This window comes from Zootoca vivipara, chromosome 13, assembly GCF_965207765.1.
Source record: "Zootoca vivipara chromosome 13, rZooViv2.hap1.1, whole genome shotgun sequence".
Taxonomy (NCBI): Eukaryota; Metazoa; Chordata; class Lepidosauria; order Squamata; family Lacertidae; genus Zootoca; species Zootoca vivipara.
This window is the reverse complement of record NC_142596.1, coordinates 4156656-4176924: the sequence shown is the minus strand read 5'-3', so window position 1 is coordinate 4176924 and position 20269 is coordinate 4156656. Positions and strand designations below refer to the sequence as shown.

Sequence of the window (20269 nt, the reverse complement as noted above, 5' to 3'; positions counted from 1 at the left end):
GTTTGTAGTATGAGATTAAGCCACAGTTTCCCAGTTCGGACCTGTTGTTAACAAACTCTGAATGTTTTCCATTATGACAAGAGAGAGTAATAGAAGGAAAGAGATGAGCAAAATACAAATTCTTGGTCTGATAAACCATGTTTTTTTAGATTGAAATTGTTGTGTCTGAGCCTGACTCCCAAAACATTTTGATGCAGAAATATTGAAAAGGCTTCATGTCAGAGGTGTCTGCGGCTACTCTTGAATAAAGACGCTCCAATCTGTCTTGTCTTTCAAGGTTTTATTGTGCATATTATTTACAGTGCAAATATCTCAGCAAGCATGACTGCCTAGTCCGTGTCAGAACCCCGCAATGGCTTCTTCTGGGTTCTTGACCAGCATAAAAGCCTGGGCACCCCAAAGCGCCGCCCCCTGGCCCTACGGGTGAGCGCGCGCCTCAATTCTGGCGTCAGAGGGAACGGTCTCCTTTCTGGCAGCCCTGTGTCTGACATCTCTCCAGACTCCTCCCCCCCCCTGGCCATCTCTCATAGCAGCGCTGAGGCTCCGATACCTGACAGAGCCCTCTCTCCTCCCCGCTCACTTCCTCATTCCTTTCTCCTGACTCGATGCTCGTGCTGACGCTGGGTGAGGAGCTTGTCAGGATGACAGGGGGCGGCTCTCTGTATGGCATCCCCCTGACACTTCATATATTAACTGTTAAGCAAATCATTTTGTTTGCTGTTAAGCGTGGCTCACTATGTAATATTTTTTGTTTTCCTCCTTTAGCTGGGAGCACCACTTGAAACATACCAGGGTAGACGGGTTCAAGTACCTGACTCTGTGGATCTAGACTTTGGCACTGATGTGACAGAACTAGAGACGTTTGGTTCTGTATCTAAGCATTCAAATGCTTCTAAACTGGATAACATTCCTGCAAAACCTGCCAGTATATCATCAGAGCATGTGAAAATGGAAAAAGCACCCGTGTTGAACATGAACAGTGGCACAAGCTCGCAGACATCCAACTCCATCAGCCTAGACATTCATACCAATGTCACATTGACAACAAAGCCTTCTACACCACAGAGCACTCCTATGAAACATGAATATATGTCAAAAAATTTATCAAAGCACCTGAAAATGGAGAAAGAGTCAGTGTGGGAGGTAAACAGTGGGAGCAAAGGCCTTGAACAGAGGGTAGAATTAAGCACAGAACAGCATTTTAATAGGACTCCAGCATCAAGTGGTGATGTCTTGGGTTTGGACTGCGAAGTAATTTCATCAGTTAAAGGGTTCAATTTGATGGAAATTGAACCAGATGGCAAAAGAGTTGTTTATGTCAAAGATGAAACTCTGGACAAGAATACCTTATTAACTTCAGATAACAAAGATAACTTTAAGAAAGGAGGTTTGGCTCATGTAGCCAAAGATGATAACTCATCCATTCTCTCCGGCTGCAGTGACACAGATGAGGAATCTCTGATAATTGACACAGGACATAAAAATGACACTGACTGTGAATCGGGTGTGGTTGCTTCTAAGCGAGGCCCTGAAGCAGTTACTCCTGAGTCTCCTTGCTCGAAACAAGCCCTGTTAGGAAAACTGACAGATCCTTCAAGGATTCCAGTTCAAGAAATGGCTGTGTCCCAAAAAGGTTGTGAACAGGTGTCTAAAGAATTAGATCCTGTTGGGCAGATTTTGAAAATGCAAGCTAAACTTCTCAAGCCACCTTCTCCACACCGTCAAGAGCAGCCACAGGTGAATTCTGAAAGAATCCCTGCACCAAGCCAGGGGTATCCACCATCAAAAGTACCTTCTCCTATGGAGCCCAAGCAAAGTACCACTGTGGATACCAGTAACTTACCCAAGGTTACCTGGACATCATATTTTCAGGGATCTCAAAAAGGTGAGTTTTTTGATGGCTGTGCTAAGAATGCGGTCCCTGATTGGGCAAAACACTACCAGAATCCAAGTGGTGTGCAACAACTTCTGGGACATCCTGGCCAACCATCAGCACTTTCCTTTTTGAGGTTGAATCCAGTGTACCCATTAGTCAGACAGCACCCTTACATGTTACAGGGCAGAAAATACACCTTTTAAATGGGCGCAGTCTGGTGAATGTGATGAGATATTGACCAACTGCCTTTTTTGCTCTCTCTTTTGGGAAGAGGTGGTTTGGGGTGCAGCTGAAGATTGTTTGGAATATGAACCTCCTCAACAGGGCAATCTTATCTACAAGCTGTTCAGCCTTGGCGACCTGCAGCTACTGGTGCGCTGCCCTGTGCAGAAAGTAGAACAGCGGCCATCCAATAAGAAAGCAAAAGTCAAAAGGGTAAGCTTTTGTGTTAAGTGGGGCTTGTATTTTTCCAGACATGTGAAAGAATGCGGCTTTCTCTTTGAGCCAATTCACTTGCCACCTCCTGGGTCAGCAGCCAGAGCTTGGCCCACTTTGAGAAAGTGGAATCATAGAATTGTTGAGTTTGAAGAGACCACGAGGGTTACCCGGTCCTGCCCCCTGAAATGCAGGACTCTTTTGCCCAACTTGGGGCTCGAACCCACGACCCTGAAATTACGAGTCTTATCCGTTATCAACTGAGTTAGTGGCATAGCTCCAGCTCCCACCCGACAGCACCCTCTTGCCGTATCTCCAGCTCCCTCTGAGCCTCTCCACACTGGGTTAGCCACCCAGTTGCTGACCTTCGTGCTATGCTGGACTGCTGGCAGCAGCTGCAAGTCCCACTTTCTTCACCAAAGCAGAGAATGAGGAAATGAGGACTCCCTGTGCTGCTGCTTTCCCCACTACTCCTTTCCACCAGCTCCTTGTTTGTGGCATCTGTGTAGTACATGAGTTGTCTTCCAAGACTCCATTCATTAAAAGAGTCCTATAATTCTATGGCGGAAGGAAGTTGGGGAAAAACTACTTCTGATGCTTTTCCTGACACTTTGTTTGATCATGTAAGCTAAGCACACAAATTTGTTGCTGCTTCTGTTGTTGTTGTGCCAGCTAAGCAGAAAGATGAGGAGCCTCCCAGGATGATTGAAGGCCCATCTATTGCATCTTGGGATGTGTGAACAGCAACATGGTTGGGGCTCCATTTCTCCATTAACAATCAGCTTTGCTGCTTGAAGGTGCTGTTAGATAAGTGTTTCTCAAGCTTGGGTCTCCAGCTATTGTTGGACTACAGCTCCCATCATCCCTGACCACTGGTCCTGCCAGCTAGGGATGATGGGAGTTGTAGTCCAACAACAGCTGGAGACCCAAGCTTGAGAAGCACTGTGTTAGATCCATGCCTTGCTACAGATGCCTCAGTGGCACCTGTAGTACGAAGCACCATTCACCAGCTAAGGTTGCTCCTCGACAGAAAGGGCCTGGCCACTGTTGTCCACATCCTGGAAAGTTGTTTGGATGATTGCAACCCATTATAGGTGAGGCCACCTTTGAAGTTTCCTTATTCCAAAGTACAGGTGCTAGACTACCAGCCAGAATTGGAATTTTCCAGCCCCGCTGCCTGAGTTCCTTTTAACTGGAGATGCCAGGGATTGCACCAGGAGCACTGTGCTCCACTTCTGATCTATGGAGCTGTTGCCTCCACAATACAAACCAGAATCCAATCTAGGGTTGATGGATCAAGCTAGTATTCTGGTTATAATACTATAACCATACAAATAACTTGCACTGACAGAATTTATGTACTGCAGAGAGAAAGAAAAAGTTCTCCATTTCAAAAATCCCTACTGTGTTGTTCCTTTCTGCTATGATGCTTATAAAATTAGTTTGTGGGGAGTTGCCTCAGAATATCTCAGTCCTCTTTTTGCCCTTGAACTTCCTAAAGGTGGCAGCATTGCACTTCTGGATTTTCAGAATACAGTACCCCGTGCATTCCATTCACATAGGTGCAAATGTTGTTAAGTACAATGAAGTCTGGTCATATACGTTCCACGGGTCTTTTCTTATAGCGAAAAATTCGTCTAGCGAATCCCATAGGAATACACTGAATTTTTCGACCTTTTTTTTGCCCATAGGAACGCATTAATTGAATTTCAATGCATTCCTATGGGAAACCGCGATTCGCTAGATGAATTTTTCGTAAAACGCATTCGTCTAGCGAGGCAAGCTCCGCTCGAAAAATCCATTCGTTAAGCGGAAATTTCGTTAAGCAGGGCATTCGTTAAGCGAGGCACCACTGTGATCAGTATCTATAGATTGTGGCTATCCATAACAAACTTTCCCAATGCGAGTAAAATGCACTGTATCGATGATGACATATAGAGCCATTACAAATATGTATCTATGCAAAATTGAAACCATGGTGTGGTTGTGACCTCAAGACTGTTCATTCCAGCAGTGGCAATTACTGCTGTGGTGCTCTTAAGAGAATACAAAAGGGTGAGAACCACTGTGTACTTTTTTATTTACCCTGATGCTACAGAGCCAAAGGCAGGCAGACTCTGAGCTCTTACAAGTTTTCTGCATTTCTATCCTTACAATCTGTGTATCGAAAAGTTGCATAACGGGGGCAGGGGGGCAGGGTGTCATGGGCTGCAGGGTGCCCACCAGTGGGCAGGCCCAGCACTGCCTGAAAACTCAGCGGGGTGGGACATGGGTGGCACACAGCCTGCAGGGCGCTCCAGCTGCTACATCCCTCCTGGCCACGAGCGGGCCCAGCGCTGCCAGAAAAAGCAGCGTGGGGCGTACTGCTGGGAGGGCACCTGGGAGAGGCGTGTAAGCGCTGGCCTGCAGGTGTTCCTCCCAAGTCCTGGGTGCCCTCCCAGTGGTGCACCCCACAATGTTTTTTTCCTACAGTGCTGGGCTGGTGCATGCCAGCTCCTTCCCTCCCAGGAGGGATGCATTCACTCGGGCAATACACTTGGATGCCCTGCCTCCAGGGTGGGGGGGGTGCGCACGTACCCCCTTGCCCCAGGCGCCAGTGGGAGTTGCTATGCTGGTGTGCATATTGTAGAACCTGCACAAAAAAGATAATCATCCAGAAGTTACTTCCTTTGCTACTTTGCATCTCAAAATAGTTTTCAGATTAAGCGAAGACTTCATGAACCCCAGGCCTGGTCCCAGATAAGTCCAGTCTGACAGTGGCAGTGAATCAGATTTAAATTCTGCTTATTTATGAAGTATATAGACTAAAAATATGTTAACCAAGTGAAAACACACACACCCCTCTGGTTTTGCAGTACTTTCCAGTTTACATATTGCCGAAGCTAGAATATCAAGCCTTCTATGGAGTGGAAGCATTAACTGAAGGTGAAATATGTCGTTTGTGGACAGAGAGTTTGTTACATTCAAGAAGTTCATTTATAGTTGGTAAGTTCAGTCCTGCTAAACATAAGTTGATTCGTTCTGGGTTAATATTTTCTGTTCCTGCACTAAGAGGATCCCAATTTCCTGCCATTTTCTTTCTGCAAAATTCTTCACACAACCTTTTTTTTTAAATGGACTAACAGGGAATAATTTCTCAATGGAAAAACTGCTGAATGTTCCAATATGTAATTAAGTCCTGTGGCATCCATATGGAATTCATGGCCACAAAGATGTGACAGTGACACTTTTGATGGACAGCAGAGCCAGGCCAGAGTTTGGGGGTGCAGTCCCTGAGAATTCCACCAGAGGGCTGGAGCCTATCTGATTGGCCACCAAGACAGCCGGTCAGTGGGGAGTGGAGCCAGCACTTTGGGAGGGAGAATAAAAGGAGCTGTTTCTGAGGAATAGAGTTGGATAGGGATAGAGAAGGGAAAGAGATGGGAGATCGGGTCAGAGATAGGGTGTAGGTGTAGTTTAGGAGATAGAGCTTGATTTGAGATGAGGATTAGGATAGGATTTGACAGGGAGAGCTGGTTCTGATTTGAGTTCAACATCCACGCTGAGGAGACTAACTCTAGCAAGAGGAAAGAGCCTCGTAGTTCAAGATAGGAAGACCATGTGGAGTGTCTTGGGAGGGTTACCTGGAGGGCTGAGTCTGAGCCAGGGGACAGAAGCTGTGGGACTGTGGACTACCTGGGCTTCATTCCAGCCAGGAGGGAGGGGAGAGTTCTTCTAGGAAAGGAAAAGAAGAATCCCAAGAAGGGGGTGAAGTGATTCACAAGGGGGTGAAGTGATCCCCTGGGTCTGTTATACTAATCCGAATACCCCAGGAGTGGGATTACTAGTTAACTGATGAAAAGGACCCCTTTGCTCCAGGGGCGTCGCAACGGGTGGCGGGGGGATGGGCCGCCCCTAGCTCCACTCTGTGGGGGGCAGCAAACACTGTGGGGGGGGCAGCGCCCCCGCTGCACCTATGCTGACGCGGCCGCAGCCATCGAGGAGAGGCCCCGATGTTGCTGGCTGCCACTCTGTTGAGTGGCATGCGAGCAGCCAACAGAGCCCCTCGCCTCACCTCTCCCAGGATTTACCGCGGGGGCGCCCGCAGCGCGCATGCGTCGCACCGTGTGTCATGACTGCTGTGCCTCCGTCCTCACTGCACGGAAAGAAAGCGGCAACTGCTTAAACGCGTGTAAGCGACTGCCACTTTCTTTCCGTGCAGGGAGAAGGGACACACGGGGCTGCTGTGCTTCCCTCCTCCCTGCATGGAAAGGTTTGTCGTGGGGGTGTCTGTAGCGTGCATGCGTCGTGATGTGTGACGCATGCGCGCTACGGATGCCCCACCCCCCGACGAGGTGCCTTCGGGTTTGCTGCCCCACGTGGCCAGGAGGCTAGCTACGCCGCTGCTTTGCTCTTGAACCAAATTAATAAACTGCAGGGTCAGCAAACTTTTTCAGCAGGGGGCCGGTCCACTGTCCCTCAGCCCTTGTGGGGGGCTGGACTATATTTTGAAAAAATATATGAATGAATTCCTATGCCCCACAAATAACCCTGAGGTGCATCCTATATAATAAAGTCCCTGTGTCTATGCGTCCAGTCCCTGTGTCCCTGTGTCTGCGCTACTGCGCATGTGCCCCACGGACACAGGGATTGGACGCAGAGACTGCACGCGCGCACACACGCGTGCACTCTCCCCACCCCCCACCCCTCTGCCTACCGTTTACCTGCGGCCGCCAACCATCGCTCCCGACTACTCCCCCCCTGGCGACCAGCAGCAAGTGCGCACGCTCTCCCCACCCCCACCCCTGCCGCTCCACTTTGACCTTTCGGTCTCCGAAGCCCCGTCTCATGCTGGAGGTGCGCGGCGAGGCGGCAGGGGAGAGAAGCACTCCCGCTGCCGCCGCCTTGCCGCGCACCGCCGGCATGGGACGGCGCTTCCTCGGCGAAGGCAAGCAGGCGGACTGCCTGCCTGCTTGCCTTCGCCGAGGAAGCCGAAGGGGCAGCGGGCGCTTACTGGGTGAAGGCAAGCAGGCAGACAGCCCGCCTGCTTGCCTTTGCCGAGGAAGTGCCCTTCCGCTTCGGCTCGGCTACAGCAGCGCTTCCTCGGCGAAGGCAAGCAGGCAGACAGCCCGCCTGCTTGCCTTCGCCGAGGAAGCCGAAGCGGCAGCGGGTGCCGAGGGAAGCCGGTTTTGGCTTGGCGGCGGCGGGAAGAAGGAGAGGAATGCCTCCCCTTCTTCCCGCCGCCGCCAAGCCAGTCTCCGAGCCGAAGTGCGGCGCGGCAGGGGCTTTTCGCCATTTGCCTCCCCCCAGGGCTTCCCTTCCGTTCCTGCCCGGCTATCGCCCGTTTACTTAACGGGCTGAATGACACTAGTTTTAAATAAAAGGACACATTCTACTCATGTAAAAACACTAGGCAGGCCCCGCAAATAACCCAGAGATGCATTTTAAATAAAAGAACACATTCTACTCATGTAAAAACATGCTGATTCATGGACCGTCCGCGGGCCGGATTTAGAAGGCGATTGGGCCGTGTCCGGCCCCCAGGCCTTAGTTTGGGGATCCCTGATAAACTGCGTTAAAAACATTGGCCTGAAGCATCTGCTGGACCTACATAAGGACCTAGAAAGGAGTAACAGAAACTGAAGTGGGAACACCTGATTTTGAGTAAAGGGAGCTTAAGAGAAGATGTGTCTATACTACAGTATTTAAGCTTGTGACATAATCATATTTAGCATAAGTAATAAGTTAACTTCTACCTGAAAGAATGCATCTCCTGACCCAACTTTGTTTCACCAACTTCTTCTTTTTTTTTGTAAATAAAACTTCTCTTGTTTGGTTAACTCCTGCCTAAGACTTCCTTGAATTGGAGTTTCTCTCACACAAGATAGCCTGCGGTAAATTGCAGACATTCATTTAATTGGCGTACTGTGAGGTGGGTCCGCTATATTTAATTAGGAGCAGGATGAATCTGCTACATATTAATTGGTGGTTAGCGGTGGGATCCACTACAGCCCCATGCATACAAGGCCTTTTAAAGGGATTAGAAAAACTCCAGGGAACATCAGTCTATTAGCTATGATAGCTAAAAGGACTATCCCTTTTGAGAAGCAGCCTGGCTCTTGAAGATGGTGCTAAACGGAACAAAGTCATTGCTTTCATGTGCTGCTTGCTGTTGGAAACAACTGATCCCAGAAGGCTATTCTCAAGTAACTTATTGCACAACTTGTAAGAAAAAAATAAAATCAGGCCCATGGTTAGCAGAAGTATGCCTAGAAAATAGGAATCTGAGTGTGTTGGAATCAAAGAATTGTAGAGTTGGAAATATCCAAAGGGTCATCATGATGATAAGCAACATTATTTGGAGTGCTGAAGGCAGATTTTTGATAGTCGGTGCCCTTCCTAAATAGACTTATTCACTGCTATCTGTTCATGACCCATCATTGCACTGCTAACAACAATACAGGGCCGGGTGAGAGACTCTTTGTTACTCCATTACTGGCTAGCGGAGATGAGAACCGCACCTCATAGCTGAATTTGATTGGACTTAACCATCCAGGACTTAACTTTAGTTGTGCAGAGCAGTTGCTACTATGAGATCATTTGCCTTGGAATAAAGAAATCCGTCCGAAACTGAGCACCCTGAATTTACCGGCTCTGGAAATTAGCAAAATGGAAACATATCCCAGGTCCCCATTCCAGCAGCACAGCATAGTTTTAGTTAGTCTACCCTTGTGATTTTTAAGAGCTGGACTAAATCAGTTTCACAAGTATGATAAATCAGTTTCACATGATGGCTTGTTCTACTTTTTAATGATACTGCATTTCATCATTTTATAACCCACTTTGTGGGTTTTTGAGTGTAGGGCAAGGCAAGCAAAAAACCACACATACCTGGAAATAATAAATAAATTACAGTAAATGCTGCTTTGAAGGTAGTTGAGTTACTGATAAAATATGCAGACTGAGGATGCCCATCCTCTCTCTCCCTCTGGCTCATAGGGATTTCTTGGTTAGAGGGATAAAGTTTAAAAGCAAACCAACCAAGAAACAAACAAACCCCCACCTCTTAATAATCTTTCTTTCTTGTGTAACCAGCCATGGAGTATGACTGATAACCTTGCTGTCAGGAAATTGACATTTGCTTGGAGTTGATAGCAGTATGTCGAATACAATGTCTATGTAAAGTTTACCTAACTTCAGAGCGCTTTTGGCAAAACACATGCAGTGGCTGGAAAGGTGCTCCACATTTAATGGCTGAACTGAAATTCAAACAAAGCACAATACAGATTCAAGACTACATTAGTTAGTAAGTGACAGAACATTCAAACAAGCAAGTGTTTAAATACTCTCTCCATCTCTGTGTACATAGGTGAATTAAAGCAATTAGTTGCAGGAAGAAACTTTCAGTTAAAGTTTATTAATTGTTCATAGACTTCTGCACTTCAGAAAGCAAATGTTTAATTCTGTACACAGAAAAATCCAGAAAAGCCTACTAACAATGCATTTTTCCTTGTTAAAGATTTAAACAGGTTAAGAGCAAGCAATACCCACTGATAGCTGAACAATTTAGAGGGTGGTCAGCGGACGTTTTTGTTTGTTAGTTTTTTAAAAAGAAACCAGTACATTACCAGCCACCAGCTCCTATATGCAGGGGCGGAGCAAATGGGGGCGGGGGGCGGTCCGCTCCGGGCACCGCCCTGGAGGGGGTGTGACTTGGGGCCGCCGCCCCTCGCCTCTGCACGGCAGCCTCGGGAAACAAAAAACAAACCCTGCTAGCGCGGCTGCCTGCTGGAAGGGGGGGCACTCGGGGCCACGCTCCCGCTCTGCGATCGGCGCCTGAGCCTGGACGCTCTGATTAGAAGTCGCGGGGGGACGCAATCCCCCTCTACCTAGCACGCATGTGCAGCGGGATGCTGTGCATGTGTACAATGTAGAGGGGATCGCAACCCCCCCCCCGCAACTTCAAAACAGAGCCTAAACAGAGCGTACAGGCTCCGTTTTGAATTCGTGGGGGGGGGTTGCAATCCCCCTCTACGTAGTGACGCCGCGCCCCCCCAGGGGTATGGCAATTTGCTGCCCCAGGTGTCGCAGCGCCTCACTATGCCCCTGCCTATATGTGGCCCAGTGGTGACCAATGGCATTTCACTGGCTGCTGTTTGGAGTAGCCTGAGACTAGACAGATGGCAGTTTTAGGGGGTTCAGTAGAACTCACTCCTGGGTAAGTACAATAGTATGGTAACCATCAGGATTTTGGGGTTTGTTTTACCTGGTCTCCGTTTATAGTTCTTAGTTTTGTTTTATTGACGTTGTGATTGTGTCATGATATTTTAATCTAAATGCTGGTCTCTCCTCCATTACTTGAGAATTTCCTTTGTTGTGCAGTTCCTCATTTTTCATTGCAAAACTGTTTGGTGTTTTTTCTTTTCTTCAGGTCATGTTGATGCCTTGACTTCAAAGTTGTTTCTGCTTGAGCAACTGCCTGCAGAAGGGTTGAAAAAAAGATTTGGCACATTTAAGTGAGTGAGCTTTCTATAATGTAAAAGCTTTACAAGGTATTTGTTAATGACAACTTCAGAAGAAGAAGCATGTCTGAACAAGCCAGCTCCTTTTAAATGTCACTCCTCAAGTTACTACACTGTTAACAGTGCACTTTTATTTTATAACATTGTTGTGACCACCCTGGTTGAGGTATATTCTCTATTCCAACTCTACATGTTAATGATACAAATAAAATACAGTACAGGGTTACCGCTTCACCAGGTGCTACCTGTTGGCTTGTTGTTATGGTTTGGGTAGATGATATACTTAGGCAGAAAGTTGATGAATCATTTAGTAAAACCAAATAGACAAATTGGATGACATTAAGTTGAGGGAGGGTTGACATTAAACCATAAACCACTTTCAGTTCACACGGAATCCTTGCCAAAGCAGGTTTCTTTCGTCATTGTGTGTGTTCTGAACAGTCAGGTGACACAGGCCACACTCTTCCAATGTTCACTTTGCTGTCATGATTTTGAAACTTTCCTTTTGTGAAAAAACGTGATATGAGAATCTCTTGCCAGATTTCCCACATGTCGGGTGCTGTGGTGGCTGAATGGAGCATTACAGTGGTACCTCGGTTTTCAAACGTTTCGGTTTTCGAACACCGTAAACCTGGAAGTACCATATTAGCCCAAATATAAGCCGCACCTTTAAAATTGGAGAGGGGGGAAGAAAAAAAGAAAAATTACCTGAATATAAGCTGCTCCCTGCCTTGCTGCTCCTGGCTGCATACTGGGGGCGGGGGAGAGACATGCTGTGTTGCCAACGGCCTTTCCCCTTCCTCGCTCTCTCCCTTCCCGGGCTTGGGGGAGAGGACAGGGGGATACGCACAGGGCGGGTGTCGCTTTGCTGCGTTCCTGGTGCTGTTTGCCCCACACTCTTGGCTGCACACCATAAGTTCGCGAATATAAGCCACACTTTAACTTTTTACTGTTGGAATTGGGGGTGGGTGGGTGAGGCTTATATTCAGGCCAATAAGGTAAATGCTTGGGTTTTCGAACGCACCTCAGAAGTCGAACATGAAACACAGCTTCTGAATTGAGTTTTCCGTTTTGAGGCTTCCATACTGAGTTTTCGGTTTTCGAACATTTCAGAACTCAAACGGTCTTCTGGAACAGATTACATTTTAAAACCAAGGTACCTGCCACTCTATAGGGCTGAATAGCCTAGTCAACTGATCAGGGAAGTTTGTCAGACTTCACAAACTATGTAGCTGTATGTGTGTGTGTTTTTGAGAGACCAATGATTTATAATGCACTAATTTTTAGTGTTCATGAAACAGTGTTCATAAAATTAGTGTTCATAAAATTATTATTATGAATAATTCTGTTGCTTATCAATCTTTCTGTAAGTGTGGAACTGGCACTTTTACAAGCACCACATAGGTACAGTTACAGGTAGGTAGCCGTGTTGGTCTGAGTCGAAACAAAATAAAAAAATTCATTCAGTAGCACCTTAAAGCACCTTTTATTTTGGTATGAGCTTTCGTGTGCATGCACACTTCATCAGATACACTGAAACAGAATGAAGTGTGCATGCACATGAAAGCTCATACCAAAATAAAAACTTAGTTGGTCTTTAAGGTGCTACTGAAGGAATTTTTTTATCACATAGGTACAAATAGTGTTGCAAGAAACCTGTTGGTTTTAGGCAGGGGCCTTTGCTGTGCTGTTTTCAGCACCTGCTAAAAGCCTTTTAGTTTAGGCAAGCCTACCCAGACATACAGTGTTAACATGCCATTTTATTATGTACATTTTTAGCAACTGCCTGTATATATTTTGATAAGATCAAACACTAAAAGCAAGTTAGTTTTTATCATCATTTTAAGATGAATGTTTTATATTCTAGGTAAACTGCTTAGAAGTTAAGAATGATTAAGTGGTATATAACCATCCTGTTACATTAATAAATTTACACATGCAGGCCAGCAAATTCACTGAATATTCTCCAACATATACTGAAGAAAGTGACTGGGTATGTATTTCCTTTGACTTTATTTCTAAATCCATGGTCCTATGCTAATTTTGTGAATAAGTACCAGAAAAGCCCTTGCAGACTTAGAGCTCCAGGTGCATAAGGAAGGCTCACAAGCTGGAAGGTCCTAGGGAGCCATGCGATGGAAGGCAACAGGAAGATAAAAGGGGCATGGGTAGCAGGATCCGGGACCAAGAACCGTGAAAGCTGCTGAGCCAAGGTTGTGAGAATGAAGGGAAGGCAGACCCAATGCAAAAAAAGAACCTGGGCTGAGAGAACCCACATTCATAAACCAGTAAGCTACCCAGCAGAGGAACAAAAGGAGAACTCTGCACTTGTTTAGCCAGCGTCCTGATCTGACCTGAAAGGTTTTCATTCATTCTTTTGTTAATCTTTTTATATGGCACTTTTCCATGGGACTGTGACTATAGTAACTTGCAACATGTCAGACCATCAACAATAATTAGCACAGTTCAAAACTATGGTATGAGCAATTGCAAATAACCATGGTGTTAGTCAGCAAGTACTGTACAAGATAAGATTGTCAACAATAGGAATAAACTGACCTAGCCCAGCATCTTGAAGCCAAACAGGAGAAGAGAATAAAGCTGAACACAAAAATGCACTGTGCTCATTGTCAAACAGCCTGGGCTTCTCCATAGGCATGTTGTTTGCCAGCCACACACTTCGCTTGTGGCAGCCTTTCTCCCAGATCTTACCTGGATCTCCTTGCTGAATCTCTTCTCTCCATAGGGGAAGATAAAGATTGCCAGTCCTCCTTCAGACCCTGCATGCACTCACAGTGCTGCTATTTCTCAGGCTCTCCCCATTAAGCCCCCCCCCTTCATGTACTACTTTCCACACACGTGCTAAGCAGTCCTAGGAGTTGACTGAATCTAAAAGTCCCAAGTGAAAACTACAAGGTAATAGAGTAATGGAGGGAGCATAGGAAAGAGTTGGCACTTCTGGCTACCTCCTCAAACTTAATGGTGACAAAGGCTTCTCCATTCCTCCTCCCAGAACCAGTGGTTGAGGTGGTGAGGATTCTATGTGCAAGCTGTGTTTGCTTTCAAAGGACTTTGCATAGTGCAGGAGGTGGAACACTTAGTCTTGTACAAGTCACAGCTCTTGATGTTGTGGTGATTTGCAGTACATCTGGCAAATGGGAACAGAATACTCTTGTGCTCTTCCCTTTCTGTATTGCTCATTTGCTTCAAAGCCACAAAGCAAACCATTTTAGCCTCCATTTGTACTTTTAGTTTGCAGGAGGGCTCTTACCTATTGGCTCACGCAGCAGGAGACTCTTCCGTTACCATCTATAAGAGCTGCGACGGAAAAGCCACCAGAGCAATGTACAACTTGCATTCGGCTCACTCTGCCCTGCCCAGCATACCTTCTGGCCTCTCAGTTCCGTGGGTGCCACTAGATCCCAACATCCCTCTGCCCTATCATTTTGCTCAAGGGCGAGTTCCATGCACTTTCCCACCAAAGCCAGCAAACCCTGTGAAGAACCAGAAGGTGAGATTTTAATATTACACTTTACATAACATTGTCATTTTTTGCATTTTATGGCGATTCGATCTCACCATTTTACATTTACAGTATATATATTTCCAGTATATAGGTATGCTTGTGTATATCTGCCAGGTGAAGAATTTATGTATTCATTCCTTTTCTGTTCTGTACCTTTCGCATATGAAAGATACCAGGGTGGCTAGTAATATGTAGCATAAACACTTCATACATATGATGAAGTGGACCCTAGTCCACAAACACATGTGCCTTTCAAGGAACCAGAAAGACTCTTGGTAGTTTTAGGAAATTGTATGTGGTTCCATTAAAAAAACAAAAACAGGAGCCTTGTGTTTTTCTTGACTGTGGCTGTGTGATTACTTCTAATGTAGGATAACATGATTTTGTTGTTCCAGTTAGAAACATATAATTTTATGTGGGTGGTTGTTTCTTCTTTTTTCTTTGTAAATAAAACCAAACAACTCCACTGAATGTATACATTTTCAGTCTCTTCCAACTATATAGTTGAAGCAGTGAGAAAATGTTCAATCTCTTGCAGCACATAAGGAAGTCAGACAGGCCACACTGTTGCATCTACCCCACTATTATCTCTGCTAAGAGGCAACAGCTCTGGGGTTCCTTGCAGAGATCCTTCTGCCCTGAAATTATTTTCTAGTGATCTCAGGAGTTGAACTTGTGGCCTTCTCTCGACAGAGACTCTGACCCATCTCTGAGCCACAGTTGCTTGTGGGTTTTATTTGAAATATTTATGAGAATGGGGAAAAGAAATATATTCTGTAAAATCAAATATCTGGTCACCCTGACCTGCTCAAAATATAAGGAAGAGCTTAACAAAGCTGCAACCTGTGATGTTATACTTGTAGACAAATGACCATAAGCATAAGAAACTTAAGAACTGCTCCATCTATTCCAGTATTCTGCTTCTACCTGGTCAGCCAGGTACCTCTGGTAAGCTTGCAAGAAGGGTATGAAGGTAGATGCATGACCCTGTTTGCCCCCAGCACCTGGTAGGGTTGCCATATTTCAAAAAGTAAAAACTAGGACACCCCGTTTTACAAAAACGCCCAAAAACATGTTATTTTCGGTTGACTTGCCTAAGATCCAGGACAAAGCACCTGGAAGCACCTTTCAGAAATCCGCCCAGACATCAATTCCACCTTTGAAATCCCAGTAATGTCTGGGAAAACCTAGATGTATGGTAGCCCTAGCACCTAGTATTTGGAGGTATAATGCTCTCTACACCGATGCTCCATTTTAACTGCCATGGCTGATTGGTCTAACGACATCAATGAATTTAAGCTAAGGGCCGAGACCACATCCCACAGTAGCAAATTCCCTAATTAGGTCCTGTGTGACAAAGTACTTTCCTTTTATCATTACTGAATCTACTGCTTATTTACTTCATTGAAAGACTTCAAATTCTAACATTTTGTGTGTGAAAGAGAAATGCCCTCCTCTCAACACCGCTCATAAGTTTATAAACTTTTAGCACGTTTCCCAAGAGTAGCTGGTGAATGGTTTATGGAGTAAGCTTGAATTCTAGTACTGCTTGAACTTGCTGATTGGCGTAAAACATTGAAGCTGCAATCCTGTGCATGTTTATTTGGGAGTAAGCCATATTGGACTTGGTGGGGCTTAGTGCTGAGTAAAGTTGCATAGTATCGCACAGTGTGTCTTAACACTAGGAATGTGGCCCAGTGTATAGATAGGGAAAACAGCTGCTTCTGCTGCTATATAATCATTATTTAGTGCCAGCAAAGTGAAGGGTGTTATCCAGTATCCAAAAGTGACTTGTTGCCTCTCTTATAATATTAGCCAGAACAAGCTCAGAGGTGTGGGTGGGACAGGGAGCAAACAGGTACTGTATAATGTACAGCTAAAGAGAGATGAGTGTAAATCTGCACTGACTTTTCTGGAAAGGTGAATTCGGGAGATTGTGAGGAAAGAGGAGTGTTTAAAAACACGGAGAGGCTGTTGAACCACAGAGAATATTGTGGTAGAAAACGCAGAGATAGAGATGGAGAAGGAGGCAAAAGGTGTAGGCAGCTTGCCCAGCTTGAAAGCAAAAATAGACTGCAAGGGAAGTTAAAGAAAATACCTGCAATGTTACGCAAATAAACGCTGCAACTGCATTTGGAATACTGTGGGCAGTTCTGATCACCTGACATAAAAACGAATACTGTAGAGTTGGAAAAGGTTCAGAAAAGGGCAACCAAAATTATAAAGGGTCTAGAACGACTCTTCTACAAGGAGAAGTTGCAGGCTTTTTAGTTTAGAGAAAAAATGTTTAAGAGGTGACATGAGAGAAGTTTATAAAATAATGCATGGCATTGTAACTGATGGTGAAGAGAGGCGGTGTGACCAGTGCGGAGATTGGGGCATTGGCTTGTAGTAATTTTGGAGGTAAAGTGCCATAGACCTTTGAGATGATACGGAGGTGTTTTCAGAAGCTGCATGTGACTGGAACACACACACACACCCCAAGTATTTTGCATGGAGCAGGCAGGGGTGTGCAGTTTGGATGGGGGGGGAGTCTAACCCTTTGCCCCTATACTACAGCCCCCAATGGAATTATACATCTCAAAAGTGCTATTAGCTTAAGCTATTAACCCTGAAGTTTTCCCCCATCTATGGTATAGATCTAGCTACACCAAATCAGGGCAACTGCCTTTGATTAAATGCAAAAACATCAGAAGGCTTCCACATCACTTGTAGGTTTTCAGGGAACTTAAGATATAAACGCTTGTTCCTGAAAACTCTACTTGTGTCTTTTTTCAGAGTAACTCAGGAAGTACCAGTAGCTAGCCAGGAGCACAATCACAGATCACTGAAATTTTCACAGATGCAGCTGAGGGGGTAATACAAAAATGCTAAGTATCCAATGAAGGCTGGGGGTGTGTATCTTCCAAAGCTCACAGGTTCAATCCCTGACATCTCCAGGCAGGACTGGGAATGTTCCCTGTCTGAAACCCTGGAGAGCTGCTGCCCGTCAATACATACCTGCCAAGTCTCTCGCGGAGAAATCCGGGATCGGCAGTCGCGTGTCACTTTGCCCAACTATGGGCACCGAAAATGGCCGGCACCGGAAGTCGCGTCTACGCATGTCCGGAAGTGCGTAGACGCAACTTCCGGCACCGGCCATTTTCGGTGCCCATAGATGGGCAAAGCGACACCGGAAGTTGCGTCTACGCACTTCCGGACATGCGTAGACGCGACTTCCAGCGCTGGCCATTTTCTGGTGCCCATAGATGGGCAAAGCGGCACCAGAAAAATGGCTGCCGACAGGAGCCAAAATAAGGGAGATTAACAGGAGAGGAGCTGAAACGGGAGACCGCCGGGAAACGGTAAGGAAAAATGGGGGTTTCCCGGGAAATACGGGGTACTTGGCAGCTATTCGTCAGTATAGACACTGCTGAGCTAGATGGACAAATGGTCTGACTCTGTACAAGGCACCTTTCTACATTCCTTCCTATAAAGCAGACCCTTCACAACAATATATCATGTAGTGTAATTTGCTCCATCCTTAACTGTTTTAGGACTGAGTTAAGGGGAAGGAAGAAGGTGTTTCACTGTCTTTCATTTCTGAGCAAATGTTAGCAAAGTTAGGTAGAATCTACAAGAAACTTCACACCCTGAACTTTAATCAGATTTGAAGTGGTTTCCTCTTTTACTCTCTCTTTTGCTTCCCTGTTCTTTTCACTCCTAGATGAGTGGGACAAAAGCACACACAGGCACACCCAACCGCAAAGAGCAAGTTCCCATGGAAACAAACAACGATCACCCGCCAGCTAATCCTTTTCGAAAGAGACATGGGGCTGCCCAGAACAAGTCGATGATGAGAAATATCTACAGGCAGGCAAATCGAGGGTCAAATTGGAAGTCCTGGAAAAAACCAAAGATGAGCCAACTTAGTCATTTGGAGGAAATGTAGAGCAAATGACTGTACAGCCATGGAGAGAATGCCAGGATGGGCGAACTTATCTGTCAAGAAATGCTGCTGCAAAACCTTTTGACTTATTTTCTTTATCCAGTCAAATTGGTTGAGGGCTGTTTCTATCAAGGCAAGTGCAGACCTGAAGCAACTATCTGTAATAGTTTGCTGTTAGTGGGCCAAGTTGCAGGGAATAAATGTGGGGAACTTTCTGAACATCATCTTTTATTATTAATAAAATTAAACCAGCCACAGCATGCCTTTCGAAACCAGCCGTTGCACTTAAGTGATCTGGGCCAAAGCAGATCTATAACTGACACTCAAGCAACCCCTACTCCAGCTTCTTTTGGTTTTTCTTGAAAGTTGGTTGACTCCCACATCGCATCTCTTGGATCCTCACTTAATAACAGCATGCTTGAAACAAGTACCACAGACACATGCAAATGTTGTGTTGCAAACAATTACAGCCCAGTGCTGCATTAAAAATAAAATACTATTTTATATTTGTTTGAAATTGAAGTAGGCTACTCACACAAAGTTACTTTAATGCAGTTAAAAATAATAATATGATTGAATTTAAATGTTACAGTTGCACACTCTAAAAGTTTGAATTTGACTTTTCTCATCTGTTTGGTTGTTGATAGTGGTGTTTTTTTCTGTGTGTAGGTTGTGAAAAACAATTATATTTTTATATCCTGAAATGAATCCAAGTTTGAGTCTTGTCAGCTTGGCTCCCTTAGTGTACAGGTGAAACTTGGAAAATTAGAATATCATCAAAAAGTGCATTCATTTCAGTAATGCAACTTATTATTTTTTATTTTTCTCTTAATTTTTACAAATGCTTTCTTTTGGAAATTCCACAGTAATAAAACAATTAGTTACTATAATACAAAAATAAACATCGCTATTCCATTTCATTAATTACATTCCATTTATAATTGACCCGCCTAACGACAAATAATTACAATTACAACAAATAAAGGCTTGACATATCTTGCTTTGCATGTCATGCATCTATCTCATAGATTGGTTTCACCTTTTAAGTTGCGTTACTGAAATAAATGCACTTATCGACGATATTCCAATTTTCCGAGTTTCACCTGTAATTTTAAGTTGTAGATTGATAAACTACTTTTTAAAGAAAACATTATTGCCCTATTCAGATACACAGGCTGCCCTACCATGAAGTGGAGGTGGTGGTTGGGTACAGCAGCAGATAGTTGCATCTGACTGATGCCACAGGACATTTCTCCTGCTGAGCCTCCTTGAAGTAAACAGCTGTACAAGAGCGCCATAGGGTGGTTCTGCTGCTGCTGCTGCTGCTGCTGCTGCTGCTGCTGCTGCTGCTGCTGCTGCTGCTGCTGCTGCTGCTGTTGAGTTTACTGAGGCTTGCACAGGATAACTGATTTGTAACCCATATTAGTAAATTTATAGCAGGCACCAATCTAACTTTTCATTTCAGGTATCTTTGGCCCTCTGAATGCAGACGCACTCTGAACCTGGCTGGAATGTGTCATTTAACTCTGCTAATGCCTTTTGCTTTCCTGGATGGAGAGATGTTGGGAGGGGAGGGGCTAATTTTGGCATGGTTGGAATTTGGCTGCTGCACAAACATAAGAATAATATTTGTTTCTCTGTCCACTTCTCCTGCCACTCTGCTCACTTCTGCCTCTCACGCTGCCACCTCTGCCATGTTCCCACAAGGAAATGCAACCCTCAGTCTAAAAGAAGTTCCCTACCACTGTTCTAAACTGTACATTTTTATTAGGAACAATTTCCTTGTCTGGGGCTCCACTTAAAGAGCTACTCTTGGTGAGAGAGAATTTTGGTTTTAAACAAGTTCTGTGTTAAACACTGCAAACCCGTACAAAGAGACAACTACTTCATGACACAGAAAAGAGGTTTAACACACTAATACCTTTTCATTCATTTGTAGCCTTGTTTGCCTTCTGTTGCCATAGCAGACACCCTCTTCTCTGTTGCTCTGAACTTGTTTCAGT

At 45.2% G+C, this 20269-nt stretch overlaps 1 protein-coding gene and 1 long non-coding RNA gene across 4 annotated transcripts in view; one reads left to right on the top strand and one right to left on the bottom strand.

Moving 5' to 3' along the window:
* Window positions 1-18974, top strand: part of ICE2 (interactor of little elongation complex ELL subunit 2) — a 34133-nt gene extending 15159 nt beyond the window's left edge. For 2 of the 3 annotated variants that reach the window (XM_035132133.3, XM_035132132.3), the window contains exons 9-15: window positions 766-1885; window positions 2148-2311; window positions 5167-5296; window positions 10722-10806; window positions 12755-12805; window positions 14065-14323; window positions 18045-18974. In XM_035132133.3, coding sequence (XP_034988024.3) covers window positions 766-1885; window positions 2148-2311; window positions 5167-5296; window positions 10722-10806; window positions 12755-12805; window positions 14065-14323; window positions 18045-18269 — 2034 coding nt within the window. In that variant the 3' untranslated portion in view covers window positions 18270-18974. Of the gene's footprint in view, window positions 1-765; window positions 1886-2147; window positions 2312-5166; window positions 5297-10721; window positions 10807-12679; window positions 12806-14064; window positions 14324-18044 lie in introns of all 3 variants that reach the window. The other variant, XR_015946793.1, reaches the window with a different exon arrangement.
* LOC118093206 (uncharacterized) lies at window positions 9516-20269 on the bottom strand. Its single transcript, XR_004693607.3, has 3 exons — window positions 20188-20269; window positions 14084-14306; window positions 9516-10769 (listed from the first exon to the last, which is right to left on the bottom strand). It is a non-coding gene; the product is annotated as an uncharacterized LOC118093206 (long non-coding RNA).